This window comes from Rhinolophus ferrumequinum, chromosome 7 (assembly GCF_004115265.2).
Source record: "Rhinolophus ferrumequinum isolate MPI-CBG mRhiFer1 chromosome 7, mRhiFer1_v1.p, whole genome shotgun sequence".
In the NCBI taxonomy this organism is placed as follows: domain Eukaryota; kingdom Metazoa; phylum Chordata; class Mammalia; order Chiroptera; family Rhinolophidae; genus Rhinolophus; species Rhinolophus ferrumequinum.
Window position 1 is genome coordinate 17,683,295 of NC_046290.1, and position 18,058 is coordinate 17,701,352.

The 18,058-nt window shown below is 34.4% G+C and overlaps 1 protein-coding gene across 1 annotated transcript in view; it reads right to left on the reverse strand.

Moving 5' to 3' along the window:
* The window catches only part of CDH9 (cadherin 9), a 108,871-nt gene that overhangs the window by 62,885 nt on the left and 27,928 nt on the right, over positions 1 to 18,058 (reverse strand). The window contains 1 exon segment of the mRNA XM_033110582.1: positions 5,957 to 6,233. Coding sequence (XP_032966473.1) covers positions 5,957 to 6,184 — 228 coding nt within the window. The 5' untranslated portion in view covers positions 6,185 to 6,233.

The following is an 18,058-nucleotide window of genomic DNA, read 5'->3' on the forward strand; positions in this document are numbered from 1 at the left end:
GAGAATGTTGGGATATTAGAAATAGTTCATAAATACAAAAATCGGTATCAGGAAAACTCACACATAATTTGGTAATCATATTAATAAACATTTACTACCACACTCTGATATTTTTTGAATGATTTAACAGTTACTTATATTCCTGCCAAAAAAAAAAAAAAAATTCCCTAAAATTTTAAATGTAAATATTTCTAGGAGTAGTTACAATTCCTTATTTAGTCAAAATTTGTTTAGTCTTATGTTTTTAATTCTTCATATCACTTTGAAATCATCTGTATTAAGGACATATCAGTTATTTTGGAGTGAAAATGAATCTAAAGTATGAAGGCATAGAGCAAAATAGGCCTTGGTTGCAATTAGGGCCCTCAAGTGTAATGGAAACATAGGAAAGGAATTGACTTTGGTGCAACTGTGTCAGGAGAAGGGCATATACTTAATTTAAACTACCTCTGCTTTTTCTGTGTTTCATAGTATCAGTCTCTCAGAACCCAGATGTTAAATGCTCAAAGATCTATTGAGATAGCAACTGAATATTAATTTTGAGTGAATATATGACATCAAACATTTTGGAGAAGGAAAAATAAAAAAATTGAAATCCAACACACATTCAAGACCAACCAACGGTCACAGATTCTAGGTGATAAAACAGTAGACCAAAATAATTGAACTTGTGCCACGAATAAGATTTTGATAGATAATACAATTTTGATGGGAGATTCTAGCTGAGGAGAATGAAGATGAGCTTTACGTAAGAAGATGCATTTGTGATTAGACGTAAAGCAAGGAGAAGAGATGAAATTATGGAAAAGAGGTTTAGATGCTCTCTGAAAATGGGCCTTTGAATATGATGAAATAAGGTCAAGTATAGGAGCATGGGAGAGGAAGGATTTCTGCCAAGAGCTTGGGCTACATAGTTATGGGGACATAGAACAGAGGCTGTAGTATGCAATGATATTGAATACTTTGAATTCTACTAAAGTCAATTGGAGTTATTTTTCAATAGACATTTTGTCCAAGAGATTGGTGTAATTCAAGAAACAGGGTGTAACATGTTTTGAGAATTAAAAAAATAAATATAATTAAGTAAAAAGGGTACTTACCACTTATGTACTGAGGCAGTGAAGTGATAATACAGTACTGTCAGTAAGATTGGCAGTAAGAATCAAATAATAGCGCTCTATTACAGAAGTAGGTTTTTATAGAGCTCAGTGTGAAACAAGCACATGTACACTGTCCTGAAACCAAGTCTTAATGCTTAATATTTTTCTCGTGTGTTCCTAGTTTTAAACAACCAACCTATAAAGAGAATTTTGGGATGCAACGTGCTTATAAATCACAAGCAGCTGCTACATGTACTGCGCCGTGAGTAATGGCATTCTAAAACTTTTATGAAGGTAATTTATTTCAATTCTGAAAAACACTATAATATACTATAAAAATTTATCAGACATCCTTCAGGAAATCTCTGACTTTACTTCTGTGTCTGTACACATCAAACTGTTATATCCTAAAAGCCTAAGAGAAAATTGCCTATCCAAATACAATACGTTATGCATACTTTGGGGAAATATCAATATTTAGTGCATACATCAACATACGTGAGTGCAAAAGAGAGTCATCCCACAGTTTGGTTATGCCATCTAATATGAACCAGAGTCCTATGTGATTTGCAGTTGGTACCTGTGTTTCCATTATTTTAGTCAACATCTAAACTGAGTGTATCTAATTGTAACCAAGAGTGTGATAAATGATAAAATCCCCTTCCGATCTAAGATTCTATGATTATACTCATGATGATTTCAGCTATGGAATAGGAAAAGTTTTTGAATTAAAACTATGAAAAAATTGAGAGCTAACTCTGTAAAAAAGACATCTTATTTGTATTAGATGGTGATTACTTGCAGGCAGTTTCATGAGGCTTTTTCAATAGCCCTGAGCAAAGTAAGTAATTCAAATACATATCTTTGAATTAAGATGTAATGGTCAATTAATTTGATATTTCAAAATTATTTTTGAATACTAATGTTTTCCTTAAAAATAATAAATACTATGTCTATGAATTTGCCTTTTCATGCAATAAATATGTTTTATAACCTCATATTAAAATCTGTTCAATTCTCAATAATAATAGCGCTATGACCAATTAATTATTAATCTATGATAACTAGGGATTCTTCAGGATCTAGATCTAATGTGTGAAAAGTCAAAAACATATGAAGATTCTCTAACAGAATAGTAGGAGCCTTTGCTATGCTTTTTTGTTAAATTTAATTCTTTTCTTGAGCAGTATTACGAGTCTGCCTAAGTAATTCAGTCACATGTGTCAATTCAAATTACAGGGAAGCTACATGGCAATTGTTATGACTTTGTAATCCTCTTGAGTAAGAACCAAACGCTTCTCTTAGTACAGGAAACAGAATTAGTAAATATCTAATAGTTTTAGTTAAAAGTGAGCAACACAACTTCAGATGGCATTGTTGTGAAAAACAGAATTTGCCCTTAATTTCAACATTTCTGACTTTTCCCTCCTGTATTGCAAATGTCTGAAATGGCATGAGGAAATATTCTATAGTATTTCCTTATAAAAATAGCATTGTGGTTTATCTTCTTGCTCCACTAGTCCATCCTGACAATGAAAGCAAACAATGAATTTGTACAAGAGCTTCCAGCAGGCACTCAAACCCCACGCTGTACATACAAACAGCTCAGCGTGGAATTCTGGCCCTTTCACAGTAGTGATCTAACTTCATCACATTGGATTAGTCTGTGTGTGTGTGTGTGTGTGTGTGTGTGTGTTTGTGTGTGTGTGTGTGTGTGTTTCTTTTATCATTGCCACAGGCAATCCTACCTGCTTGGATTATGCATGTGAAAGTTTTTATTATGTTATTACTAGCTCTTTCTGCCCACAGAGAGCCTCCTCCACAATCTTCAAAAAATGTCAGAAATCCGGAGTTAAACAAATCTTAATGACAATTTAATTTAATCTAACAAAAATCTGATGTTTGGAACATTTAATTGACTTCTAAGTTCTGCATAATTAGTGACTGATGCAATCAGGACTGACCTTGGAAATTGCATGTTTGTGTGTGTGTGCACATGTGCATTTTACTAAATTTTGCTGCTTCTCCTTTGTTTGCTCTAAAACTGCTTCCTCTAAATTCAGGACCAAACTCTAGATTTCACATATAAGGATTATATATCTTTCTGACTTTATATCACCTGTAAATTAATATGGGTCTTATTTTCTGCAATACCTAGCTCCTGTAAAAATTAAGTAAAAAAATGTCAAAATCTCTTCCCATTAGAAGCTACTTATTCTTCCCTAACCCTGGTGGTATATGGTACGTGTGATAGGCCTTTGCTTTACATGGTATATGGCCAGTGCAGTGGATCCTGGAAGGTTAAGTTTGTGTTTACCCAGAGCAACCAGAACACTGTGATCAAAAGGACAATGTGCATGGTGTTCAAGTTAATTCCTCATCAGAACTTATGTGTTTAACGAAGTTCACGGGCAAGAATCTAGCTAGTCTCTGTATATACAAATGAAAAATTATGTCAAAAGCCAAGAAAGCAGGTTAGAAGAGAGTTTATAGACCCTTAAGGACTTAATGCATGCTAAGAAGTAGTTGGAAACCTATGTTTTAATTAAATTTAACATTGGGGTAACATTGATTAATAAAATTATATAGGTTTCAAGTATACTATTCTATAGTACATCGTCTATATATTGCATTGTGTGTTCACGACCCAAAGTCAGATCTCCTCTAGTCACCATATATTTGACCCTCTTTTTTTAATGTTGAATTAGATATGTGGTACATGGCATATCTAAGGCAAGGCCCTATGACAAAACAGAGAAAGTTTTTTATTTTATTTTTTCAAAAAAGTAATATAAGTGTTTTGTTGAAATTTCTCTTTCATGTACTTATTGTTTTCCATGGATAATATAAAATAGTTGGCACATAGATTTGATTTGATTTTCTTCACTTGACAAAAATTCAGATTATTATAATGGGTTTTCCATTTTTGTTCATGATCTGGTTGTCAAGGATAAAAAAGCAGGAAAAAAAATTGAACACCTTAACTTATCCATGGGTGACAAAATAGGTTATTTTCCCAAGACAGTTGATAAGGCATTTCATGAAAAGTAATTAAAGAAAACTATGTGCAAACATTTTGTAGCTATCTTGGACAGATTACAGAACAAATTAAAAATAAGCAAGATGGTGCAAACAGATCTACAGCATAATGTATATTTTAAACTGTCACTGCAGTAAATGGTGGTCAATTAATCAAGCACCTTCCGTTTTTAGAAGGTAGTACTTTTGTTTACAGCTAAAAATAAATGCTTGTAGTGAAGCCTTGATTGCCTTAAGATTACAAGTATCTCTTTTTATCTGTGGCTATTCTTCTCTATCTGTCAATCTCCCAGGGTGAAATCCTTTAGATAAGGCCCCATGAACTGAATGTGTCCTTTATACACTGCCTTAGAGAAAGAATCATAAGGCAATTTCAAGTCCTTAGACACAAACATTTGTCAGTTGGACTTGAAATATCATGATGTTAGTATTAACTATAGTGTGAAAAGTGATGTTAAATGAGAGATGCTGGAGGATGCCATATGACCAACCTGAGGAGGAATAAGAGAAAAGAGAATCAGCAAGTGATGTGTGTTGCACAAAATAAGTATGACCTATGGAGCCAGAGGAGAGAGATTTCAAAAGAAGAGGAAATAATAGACTTCTGGTAAAGGAAGCTGTGTTTGAAAAAAATGCGGTCACGCATGCAAAATGAAGAATCAGGTCAAGATTGTGGAAATTTCACAGGTAAATGTATTTCTGCTTTAAAAGCAATAGGCACAACTTCTGTGATATCAGGTACTTGTTATGTTTATATTTTTGGCATGTTCTGTCTTATTTGCCTGATGTTGCTGTGAATCAAACAATTCTCATATAATTACAATCACTTCTAATATCATATACCAAGAATCAAGAAAAATAAATATGTGATCTAAGGACAATATTAATATTCATAATTTATTTTGTTTTTTATATTTATGTTTATTATGTTTTATTCTCGTAATTTGAAATTACCTCAGCACTAGGCATACATCGAGTAATCCACAGTGAACAAAGGAATTGTCCTGCATATAGAGTAACATGGGTAAGATTGTTAAGGGGAAGATAGATAAATAGAAAATTCTGCACTTCAGAATGATCATGCCACACAGTTTGAGACACAGAGGAAAGAGGAGAGAGATAATGAATTGGTTTACTCACAATCGAATACAAGAAGGGAGTTGCATATTCTCTGTTGTTAGTTGCTCCCGACTGCTAATACTGTCCTCCTACTAGCGTAATACTAAATCTTCTTAAAGGTAGTTTCTTGTTTCTACTTTTTTTCTTCCTCTTTCTGCCTCAAACCCTTTGGTCTGGTTTGTAGGCAGTAAGTAGCTCAGTTTGGTTAAGAAACAGAAGCATCTAGAAACATCTGTTTATTTTTTCATGCGCATCATACTCTTCTTAATTATTGTAAATTATTCATCAGTAGATACCAATATATTTTAGTAAATTTTTGTATATTACAATTGCATTTCATTTTTCCTTCTATAACACACTAGTTATTATTTACCCATGACGTTGTATTTCAAAGAAAATTTTATTTTAATCTTTTAGATGCATACACAGTGTTAAGTCACATCTAGCTGATTAATACTAAATCAAGTCCACATATGACTTATTTTATTTTGAGGTTTTCTATGGATACTGACCTATATTTAGTTACCTGAATAAATCACATTCTTGACCCTACCCTACTGAAATAATCTGCACTCTCATGCCTTTTGCACACCATAATTAGTCAAATATTTTTAAATAATCATTAGTGACATGAAAAGTTGCTTTAAAATAATTTGCTATCACTTCCAGCTTCTAGATTATCACATAAAAATTCTTACCTTGCCTACATATTGTGTGTCTGTACCTGTGTACTCTTCCAACAAGAAGAACTGATTCCACATCCAGCCACGCTTGGTGCGATGTAGCATTTTACCATCCTCTTTTGTCAGACCCACTATCCTTTTGCTTGGTAAATCACTGTTAGCTTTTTCTTCTAATGGGATAGCGTCAACTGTATGAAACATATAGGTCCAGATGAATAGTGGTAGGCAATGGTAAGTCCTCATTATCTGCGGCTTCAGCAGGATATCAAATCCAGTGTACTGTCTATTTCCCCTGAGAAGTAGGGGGAGAAAATGGTTTATTAGGGGTGTTGCACTTTCAAATAACCTCTAAACCTTAAAACTTTTGTAAATGTCACTTAAATTTTATATATAATATATATATACGTAACTTTTCCGTGTATGTCAGTGAACTATCATTAAAAACTCATGCATCATAGAGATAAGTAGGAAGGCAGAAATAGCACACGTAAACTAAATAGGACGTCAACAGCTGACAAGAATCAGGGTCTTGAGTACTATTCTCTGTCTCTCTCTCTCTAATCTCTCTTGCTTGGAACTATGCCTCCTCAGTCTGACAGAATGTAGAGTTCAGATTTAACATGTTCCAATCCAGAGAGCAACTGATAGTCTTTTCTGATTTGAGTTTGAAAAATCCTGGTAATGAATTCTGATTTACCTGGCTTAGTCCAGATGCCCAACACTGGACCATACATATATAAGCTCAATTGCAGTTATCAAGGCATAGAGGTCAAATACAAGTCTCTAGCTTGGCTCTATCCCTTATTATTTGTGAGACTTTGGGGTATTTAGCCACATAACTTAGGTCTCAACTACTCTTTGTATCAAAGGACAATAATTAGTGCCTGACTCACAAGGTATTGCTAATTTCATTTCGAACTTTTATCGATACACTGTGATTGTCATTTGTTGTACAAGGACTTTATTTTTACAACGGCATATACCTATGAAAATGCTGAGGCTTGAAGAATTTAAGTAATTTGATAAAGATCTTACAGCTAGTATGTGTTGGAACTAGTTTTAGACCAACAGCCTTAAACAGTATTTTTTTAGATAATATATGTAAAGAAGTTAACACAGTGCTACAACACAAATTCTCAAATTGTTACTGTTTTGATTATCAACCTCATCATCATCATCATCATCAAGCATGGTTGCTCCCACTGTAGCCATATATATGTAGGTATCTCCAACATGAAGCAGAGAATGGTGATTGGCAAATCATAGTATGGATGCTTCCTATGGTCCAGATTTATTGGCTCTGTAACACATAGGTGCTCTGATTTCCATACCTATTATTTTAATAGGTATTAATTTCCATACCTATTATTTTGTTACGTAAATGCTCCTACTTAACAAAATACATTCATATGGCCACAAATTCACACACTTCAATATGAGAGAAATCAGTCATATTGCTTCTCGACTCTGACATCCCAGGTGATTGTTATTCTCCTTTATCAGGACTTTATATGACTATTCAGAATCTTGTAAATTCTGGGAAATTGGTAAATTTTACCAAGCAATTTCAAACTCTGACATAAATATCAGAATACGAGAATGTCAAAGAATGCTGAGAACTAGTGAAATGGAAAAGTACCATCTCGTGGCTGCTAGCTCAGAACATGCCCTACATTTTGTTGATTAGTGATGGTGCAGTAGAAAATGAGCAGCCAAAGAATCTCAAGGACAGCTGATCTCTCACTTTGATAAAATACAACAAATCCTTAGCTGACCACACTAATTACCCTGATTTCTTCTCACTGGGAGATTTCTTTTGGCCGTCATCCTTGGCTGATCACTCTTGCCAGAGAAATTGGAGCACATCCTTCATTTCCTGAGGTTTGTTCTAACCATGATGCCAACGTTGGGTGGAATATAAGCCTTGAAGCAGAAAAGTACAATTCTAGAAGATGCAGCCAGAGGCTTCGGCAGGGACTAGGATCCCACAGGCCTCAAAGCTAGAGTAAAGATTTCCATTTGTTTCCAGGGCAACAGAAAGCAGTTGGAAGATTTTAACATGGTGTCTTTATTAAAGATCAATTCGGCTACAGAACTGATAATAGGTTAGAGGGTAGGAAAGGATTTGGTTAAGGGGGAGATTAGTTAGAGTCTATCTAGTCTAGAAAGAGAAGACAATGGCATCTAGAGAAATGGTTTGAAGTGGACAGTGGTACTCTGCTCAAATGTGCTTTGATTTTCTCATGAGGACACCCACACACATACACTACATGCTATAATTTCTACATGCTTTTGCTTCCTCCAGTGCCCTGTGCCTGCAGCTCTCTTTGGGGGACTACCCTTGGCTATTGGAGCTACTTTACCCACGTGCACAGGGAGCCTAAAGTGCCTGCAACTTTACAGTCACCTCCCACGAAAACCTCTGAGCCATCGTCTAACAGGTGCATGCAATGAAAACCTACATGTCACTTACATCCCCAGACTCCCCCGTGGAATTGTACTGGGACCGGGATTTGATTGACATCACAGCCTTGTTTAGACTCCTCTTCCTGTCATCTTTACTACATCCTCCCTCACTTTTGGACCTGGAAGCCATTTGTTAACCAATCAGTGCACACAAACCCTTACCTCAGTGTCCACTTCTGGGCAATCAGACCTAAGACATAGGTAATATCCATATATTTACATATTCAGAAGGGTAAATACTACTTTCCCATGTATTGGTGATGGAGGGTGAAAAAAAACGAAAAGTAAAATACAATTCTAAGATTTTTAGTTTGTGAACTGGGTGGATAATTAAGCCATATGTTGAGTATTATTGATATCAGGGGAAAGGAAGATCTAGAAAAACAATAAAAATTTGTATTATTCTTCGTGAAAATAAAGACGGCATTTTTAAATCGGTGTTACTAACAACATTTTAGTATAAATAGTAACAGGAAGCAAAATGATTCAGTCATACTGATTTTATATAATTTAATTAATATATTTCTGGCAACTTTTTAAAATAGAGTCTTCTATAATTTTTCATATTTTTAAGAGGTAACTGAGGCCCAGAGACGTTTAATGACTGCCAAGTTTATATAAATAGAGACAGAAAAATTGAGCATGAATGGAATCTAAGCACTGCATTGTACTTGGGCTCTACTGCTCCAGAAATAGCCTACTGACATCTATGATGCCGATAACCATCACTTATTCTACCTTGCTGTCTATAGTCTAGGCACTTTTCTGAGTTATTTTTCAATCACCGTTTCTTTAACTCTCATCACAGCAATATTACAAAGAAAGTATGACCATATTAGATGGAAGGGTAAACTGAATCTTTGCTCATGCAAGTACCTTTCTAATATTCCCGAGTGGTAGGCACCTGTGGGAAGGTGGAAGGCATCCAGGATTTGAACTGTCTGACTGAAGACAGTGCACGTGACAGCAACCATATTACCCTTGAGAAATATTACCCCATATGCACCCACATAGAGGCCTGCTGTATGTGCTTTAATTAAGCACTTTCTCTATTGAGAATCTTTGCTGTGACTCATATTCTTACCCGGAACAATCTGACCTAGCTCATCCATAGCCATCTCTTCCTCATTATTCTCAGTTTCTATACAATGTCTGCTTTCTTGAAAAGGCTCTATAATGACATTTCCAAAAATAGCTTACCCCACGTTTGTCTCTCTTGATTTATTTCATACCATACATTGACTGTCTTTACATTATTTATCACAATTTTGATTATCCCTTTTATTTAGTGTATTATATGTTTATTGACTCTTTCCTCTTGTAATGCAACTTGTATGGTGGTGAGATATTTTGTAAATCACTGTTTCCAGCATAAAACAGTTACTGATATGCAGTTGGTACTTAATAAATATTTGTAAGAATAATTGGTTAAATGACTCATGCATAAAATGCAAAATCCCCAATTTTTGAGCCTGGGATCACATATGAGATTGTTTTACTATTCCATTGCATAAACATGTTAATAGAGATATGGAGAGTTGAACTGGGAGGAAATGTACCTTTTGAAAGAATTCTGGGTGTTTTATTTTTCTAACAAATGGAATACAATCTGCAGTGAAATAAGAGTAATATTCATACAAATTTTCATAACATGGGATTAAGGATAAACTTCCCAGTGGAACCTGGTAAATTATAGAATGTTTGTTGAAACGTTGAAGCCCTATTACTAAATATCTTCTTTATTTTCTCATAATTCTTGGCATAATTCTTCACATTGAGGAAACACTATTGCATGCGTTCTGTGGCCAATGTAACACCTATACATTCCTCTGTTCTTCAAAAAAAAGTGCACATTCTAAAAGGTTTTTTGTTTCATTTGGTTTTGAAGTTAGCAAGCTCTTCTCCCATGGGGTTTATTAAAAATTATTTGTATCCTTTATTCATTCAATAGCAACAAGCTGATTACTACATTTTTTATGCTTAATTATCTCTATCACCCTTAAGTGCTCTGTGTTTTAACCACATTTTTGTTGTTGTTGATAAATAAATACCATCAGATGAATTATAAAGTACAGTATATTTGGCTTAACTTTGATTTTGTAATCAGTGAATTCACTTGAATCGTGTTAACTTTAAAAACAAAAAAATTGTTATAGTATTATTCCCTTGTTCCCTTAATTGTATTTCAGTTGCAATTGAGAAAAATAGCTGCTGGCTATTTGTGAATCAAGAAAAAATGTGCATTATTGTAATTAGGTAGGATATCGGTATATAAAAATCCAAATCCAAAATTAAATTATAGCATTATTTCTTATTCCTATAGCTTAAACACAGATAAAATATTTTAGTAATTCTAATCTTGTCTTCAGGCAAAGTTTCTCAGATGAAATGCATATATAGGACAAGTGTATGTAATTAATATAGTACCTTCTTATACAATTTGTAAATCAAGGACTTCCACATACATTAACATACTTATCTTCTAAACAGTAACTGTGAGATATGGTCATATAATTTAAATCCTTTTCCAGATGAGATATATCAGGTTTGAAGAGATGAAGAAAACCATTTCTGATTATTCAGTTATTTTGGGGTTTTTGGCAAATGTCATTTGTATGTTTGATTACTTGGCCAGTGATCTTTCCAAAACACTACTGTGTTTTTAAATCAGTTAAAAAGACAAGTATGACAGCTCAGTTAGGTAAATGACACCTATGTAAAGATCAAATTCTATGAATAGTCACCAAAATTATGAGTCTTAGTTACATAATCAAGGATCTATTTAAGGATATAAGTTTTAACATATCTATTTTTCATAGTAATTGATAATTCTTATATTTATTATATAAATATATACTCATATATGAATATGATTATATATAGTCATTAGTTTGTTATATTTATTTGATATGTGTATTTAAGATCTCTAAATCACTTATTGATTTTTTTCAAGAATGTATTCCCAATTATTGTCACATTATAATTTAGGATTCTACACTTACCTAAATAAACATTAGAAAATAAATTTTAAGACAAACAGGAATCAATGGAAGAAATAAGATCTGCCAGCTTTATATAAGCAATCCTTAATTGTTAACACAACTAAACTCTCAGCTTAAAAATTTAGCCTTAGGTTTTCCCTAAAAATCTGGCAACATAAACTATTATCAGAGAAAAGCTCTTGAATTAGATTTTGCCAGTATCCTATCAAACTAATTATAATAACATTGTATATAACAGAATATAAAGACATATATAGAATATAAAGACAATTAAGCAACCCGTTGCCAAAATAACCTGAGAAAAATAATTATCATCTACAAGGACAGTGGAACTAGATTAAGAAAATAAATAACAGTTGATGATTCCCTGTGATATATGAAAAACAGATGGGCTTTGAATTAAAAGGAGATAGGCAAGCAAGTTTTTTTTACCAATATTGGTCCCCGAATGGGGATAAAGGGGATCAAAACTTAAATAAGAACCTCTACTACTAAGTTGACCACTTCGGAGTTGGCCAAGATAGTATATCTATTTAATTAATGCACACACCACCCCCCAGAATACCACGGGACAAGGATAGGCAAAAGTCTAGAGACAGTAAAACGATCAGTAGTTGTCAGTGGTTTGAGATGAGGGTGGTAGGTATGAATAGGTGAACACGGGAAATTTTGAGCAGTGAGTTTTGTAGTTACTGCAGATTTGCCTAAAACATAAGGCAATTTAGGAGGTATTATTTTAGAAATATTTTAATTGGAGATATGCCTTATTACGTAAATCATTTTATCTGTCAGAGATGTAAGCACTAACCATTAGAAGAAAGCTGTTGATGTTCAAGACTTATTTAAGAATGTTGGCTAACAAGATATGACTTGTGTGGGGGAAGTAAAATTTTATATTATCAGAAACAAATGGCAACATTTTTAGTCAATGTGTACTTAAACACTAGAAACTGGACAAAAAGATTTACAAGTTGGTGTGGCAAAATGACTGAATATGCGGCATGCAATTGAATTTAGATTGGCATCTGCTTCAAAGAGGCATCAACTTCAATGGTGGCTGCCCATAACACACTCTAAGCCACAGGACTAGATAAGAGCAACATGCCCCCTTGCCCACCGTAAGCCTCCTTTATTTTAGAGATCCTGGCTGAGCGAGATAACTGGCCATCTGGGATGCTTGTATTTTGTTGTTGTTGTTCTTTTTCCACACTTTAAAATCCTATTCTGATGTTTTTAATTCACCAATGAAGAGTGAGCACACAAAACCTTAGGCCCCCCAAACCTCGACCCCAATAAAAGCAGACTGCCATGCCCTGACCCACGCTCACTCACTCTTTCTCTCTTTCCCTTCCAACCCCCAACCTTGCTGTTTACCCCTAGCTGTGCTTAAAAACAACAACAACAACAACAACAACAACAACAACATCAACAAAACAGTTTCTGGGTTTTTTTTCAATGTTTTCTGGTTATAGCTGGTTCAGCCACAACATTGTTTACTGATATGCTGAGACCAGCACAAAACATAAGTGAATGGATAAACAAATTGTGGCATATCCATATAATAGACTATTATTCAGATAAAAAGAAATGAGCTATCAAGTCTCAAAATAACAAAAAGAGATTAAATGAACAGTGCTATCTGAGAGAATCAAGTCTGAAAAAGCTATGTGCTGAATGACTCAAACTATGTAACCTACTGGGGTAGGCAAAACTCTACAGACAGTAAAACGATCAGTGGTTGTCAGTGGTTTGAGACGAGGGTGGCAGGTATGAATAGGTGAACAAAGGGGAAATTTTGAGCAGTGAGTTTTGTAGATACTGCATTGGTGGCTACATAACATTGTGCATTTGTCAAAATCCATACAACTTTACAACACAGAATGAACTTTTTTGTAAGTAAATTAAAAGAAAACAAATAATTTAGATTGTGGGTGCTGGAGGGGTGGAGCTCCAAGAAGGAGAGCAAACTATGTCAAGAGAGCCTAAATTACAATAATACAAATGTATGAAATGATCTCAACGAAGACAGTGGAAGGAAACGGGCAGGCGTGAATAACTTCGGAAATGAGTGGAGTCTGTAAGACCAAATGGAAAGGATTTGCACAGGTGCACTGCATTCTAGTTAATCAAGGTGCTTCTCCTGAGGGTATAGGTTAAGAATTCTCATGCTGCTATACATGTCTTATTAATATTGTAGGAATTTAAAGATAAGCAAGAGGAAGAGGGCAGTATGGTCCATGTGGTAATGGATTAGAGGTGAAGAAGTCGATGGAAACTCATGTAATTGAATACAGTTATTGATGGCTACATATAGGTATGTGCATATATGCAACTTAGTATACACACACATATATTCCTTGCTCTGTCCCTGAGATGTCCTACTGGCAATGCCACCTTGTACCTGTGAACTCACTTAGTACCCAGATCTTGGTTTCTAAGACCATTTTCCAAATAAAGAAACCAGGGCTCCTTGGAGAGATGGCTGATTCTAGGGATAGAGCAGAAAATATACAAGATGGTCATGAGCATCTTGTAGTGCCAGAAGGTAAAGCAGTGCTTCACATACACACACACACACACACACACACATACCGAAAATATTACATTGACAGAGGTATGTCAAAGGGACACAGGATGAGAAAGTTCTCAGTGGTTCAAACTGGAACAATTTGAGCAAGAAATTAAGCTACTGTATTATATCCCAATGGGTGAAATAAATATCCATTAGTTAATACAGATCAAAACAACTGATTCAACCAATAACAATTGGGGAAAAGAAAGAAATCTCCCTTAAAGGTGAATTCCAAGTAATCTATATAATTATTCTGCCCTCAATGAGGAAAAACCTAAAACTCAGCTTCGTATGAAATGCACACAGTAACTTCCTTCCAAAGAGTATAGTATGGAACTTGGGAAAAACAAGTAATATTTTTAGTGGAGAAATCTGACAAACACTACCTCATCCAGATAATCCAGTTCAATATTGACATTATTAAATCAAGGTAATAGTAAGTACCCTGATATGACATGATGGAAATGTCATTTTATGCCTCTGTGGTCTTCCTCCGCAAGACCATAAGTACAATTCAATCAGATAAAAATATCAAACAAATTCCATTAGAGGGGCATCTGACAAAATACCTGACCAGTAGTCCCCAAAACTGTCAAAGTCATCAAAAACAAAAGAAGTCTGAGAAATTCTTTGTCAAGGAAAGCATAAGGAGACATAATTACTATATGAAATGTGGGAAGCTGGATATAATTCTGGAGCAGAAAAGAAATATTAGTTATAAACTAAAGAAATCTGAACAAACTATGAGCTTTAGTTACTATGTAATTAATATCGGTTCATTAATAGTAAAAATACTACTCTATAATATAATATGCTAATAATAGATAAAACTGGATGAAGGGTATATTGGAGCATTATGTACTATCCTTTCAACTTTTCTGTAAATCTAAAACTTCTAAAACATGAAGTTTTTTTTTTAAGAAAAATAAAGTAAGTTGAACGGATAGAGGATAAATTATGTGTGTTGGGAAAGGTACTGTTATTTTCATTAATATGGTCAAAGAAGGCCTCTCAATTATGGCAACATTTGAGCAGAAAGTTGAAAAGAGTTAGGGAGTGAGTTATGAAGATTTCAATGGGAACGGTGTTTCAGGGAAAGTAACTAACAAAATATAAATACTCAGTGAGGAGGATTTTGGGAAGAAAGCATGTTCATTTTAGAAGCCTTCACATCATAGAAAGGACCTAAATGTACCTACAGTTGAGTCAACAAGAGGACAGTTATAAACTCCAAGATCAGAGAGGTGGCAGGCTTCCAGAATCTTACAAGCTGTGATAAGGAGTTTTAACCTTCATGATACTGAAATCACATGAAGGTTTGCCACAGAAGATTATTACAATATAATGTTCAATGGGTACTTCTGGCTGGCATATGAGAAAAAGACAACAAGGCAAGAAAAGAGACAGAGAAAACGCTGAGGTGATTGCAATAATCCTGATAAAAGAATGGAGGAATTAGCACTTGAGTCCAAGGCTTTGGTTTGAACAACAGATTAGAACTGCCATTTATGGAAGAGAGGCTTTGGGGGAGTTCAGAGTGTGTGTGGGGAGGGTAGAAAATCAATGTTTTTTATTTGAACACATTAACATTGATATGCCTCATTTAACATCCAAGTGGAGGTAACCTATACACATTTGGATATTCCAGTCTGAAATTTAAGGAACTGTCAGAACTAAATTTATAATACTGAGTTTCACCATCATAGTCCATAATTGTTAAAGATATGAGAATGGTTAAAATTTCACATGAAGTAAAAAATAATAATACAATTTTGGTCTCAATGGAGAGTAAGAATATCCAAATTTTATAATCAAAGTTTGTGGTTAACAAGGCTTGATAGTTGACAATGAAAGCTAAAATTCTGAAAAAGCAAGTACAATATTCAGTGCTGTTAAGGAGTAGTAGAATGGGGATAGTTCTTCGTACAAAAATGGAAGCCAGAATAATTATTTGAATATTAATGATGAGAGTAAAATTTTGTTCAAGTAATTTGTCAATAAGCACCAAAGCTTTAACGTTGTTTACAGTATTTGACTAAGTAATTCAAAATTTAGAACCATTTCTTAAGAAATTAGGCATTTGAAAGAGAGGTTTTGCTATGAGCGTGTTTGTCAAAACATTATTTACTTATTAGCTGTTCTGGACATTTCATGTTTCCATTTTCAGATCCACTCTCAGGTCTCCACTTAGCCCAGTGTGGCAGTAGATAAACTCCTAAGAACTGTATCACAGGGCTGGCTGGTCCTTGGTTGAATTTAGTCAGTGTGAGGCCCAGGAAGGAGATCACTGGTAGGAGGCCAGGGAGGTTGAACGTCCTCAATGCAGCATCTCTCAGCTTTGGCTGCTTTCTCTACAATGAGCCATAGCTCCTTTCAGATAGATGGAGCTCTGTTAGAATAACAGGGGCCTCTCTCTGGAGTGGTACCTGCTCTGGCCTCTTGTTCCTTTAGGCTCAGAAGTGGTTACAGGTTCACACTATTGTGAATTCCTGCCGTGGCACCATCCCTGGTTAGTTCTTATAACACTGTCAAAACCTACTACTCAGCACTTCCTAATCATTGAGTGTGTCATCACTTTCCTGCAAATATCCTGACAGAACCACTGGGAAAAGTTGGAAATGAACTAAATATCTAAGAGTAGGGGAAGGATAAAATAATCATGCAACTGACATGGACTATCATTTTTGTTCGTGAAGTCAGGGAAAAAAAAACATGTATTAATTCTTTCACTAAATATATATGAAGTGCCTACTCTTTTGCTAGGCACTTTTCAGGATGAAGAGAACAGTAGACTTCTTGAGTAGTTTACATTCTAAGAATATACATATATAACAAGAGGAAGTTTAAATATACCAAGATATAGTTTAATTATGAAACATCCCTGAATAGATTACTGACATTAGAAGTCATTTATTGAATAATATTTAATCTACTGGGAAAATAAAAGAAAAACAAATGTACATCTCAACTTTGCAATCACTGGAGAAAGGTGTAAGTGAATTCTCTGCCTGTGGTTTCATGTCAGTTCTAGTGTCAAAAATGAATATCAGAGTCTGTCACATGCAAGTTAATAAGTGTCTCAGACCCATCAGCCTACACTAAATATTTCTCATTTAAGAAAGAGCACACAGTACTGAAAATTGTCCATATTTAAAATTGCACTCAAGTTGACAGAGCTTCTTCCTTGAAGTAGCTCTAGAAAGCAGTAGTTCAGCGCAATCTGTTGGTCCCCCCCTTATGTCAGGGTGAGATGAGGACGAATGGGAACAAGTGGGTGAGTGACAGGATGTGCATAGCAGTATTAAATAGAGGAAGTGAGATTAAATAGTTATGGGAGGAAAAATTATAACAAAAAATATACCAGCATTTACAACAATTTTCACAGTAGAGATACAGATGATAAGTAATATTTTAGTCAAATATTGAAGAAACTGTTATGGATTTTAAACAGAAATTGTCACTTTTTCTGTATCACATTTTATCAGTCTGGTGACAGAATAATATTTTTAAAGTATGAATTAAGATTCAAGATATATTAAAAAGTAAATCATTTTTAATAAAATAGAGCTATGAAAATATTTTTAAAAAACTGGTTGTGGTAAAGTAATTATACTACATGCTCCTTAATTGCTGCAATAAATAGCAAGAAGTAGCATCATTTCTGAGCAGTACCATAATTTCAGAGAAAAAATGAATAGACAAGGTATTTAGTATGATATTCAATTTCCTCTAATGGTAAAGTCACAGATAACTCGAATACTTCTGTGGTTTGATACCTATAACCATAATTGAAGTACATGCTAAATTTCAGTGAGAGCTTAGTACAAAGGTTGACGTAATGTCTTTCAGTTTAAATTTATGGACTTCATGTTGACGTTTCTTAAACTAACTTTAAAAATAAAAGGGACTTACATTTTGAAAAATATATCAGTTTTACATAAACATTATAGGTATAGGCAGAAGAGTAGAATGAACAATAAACCTGGAGGAAGGAGATATGGGTTAAAATTCTAAGTTTGTCACTTTCTTACTGAGCTTAGGTGAGTTTATTGTTAGGTTTTATTTTTATTATGTCTA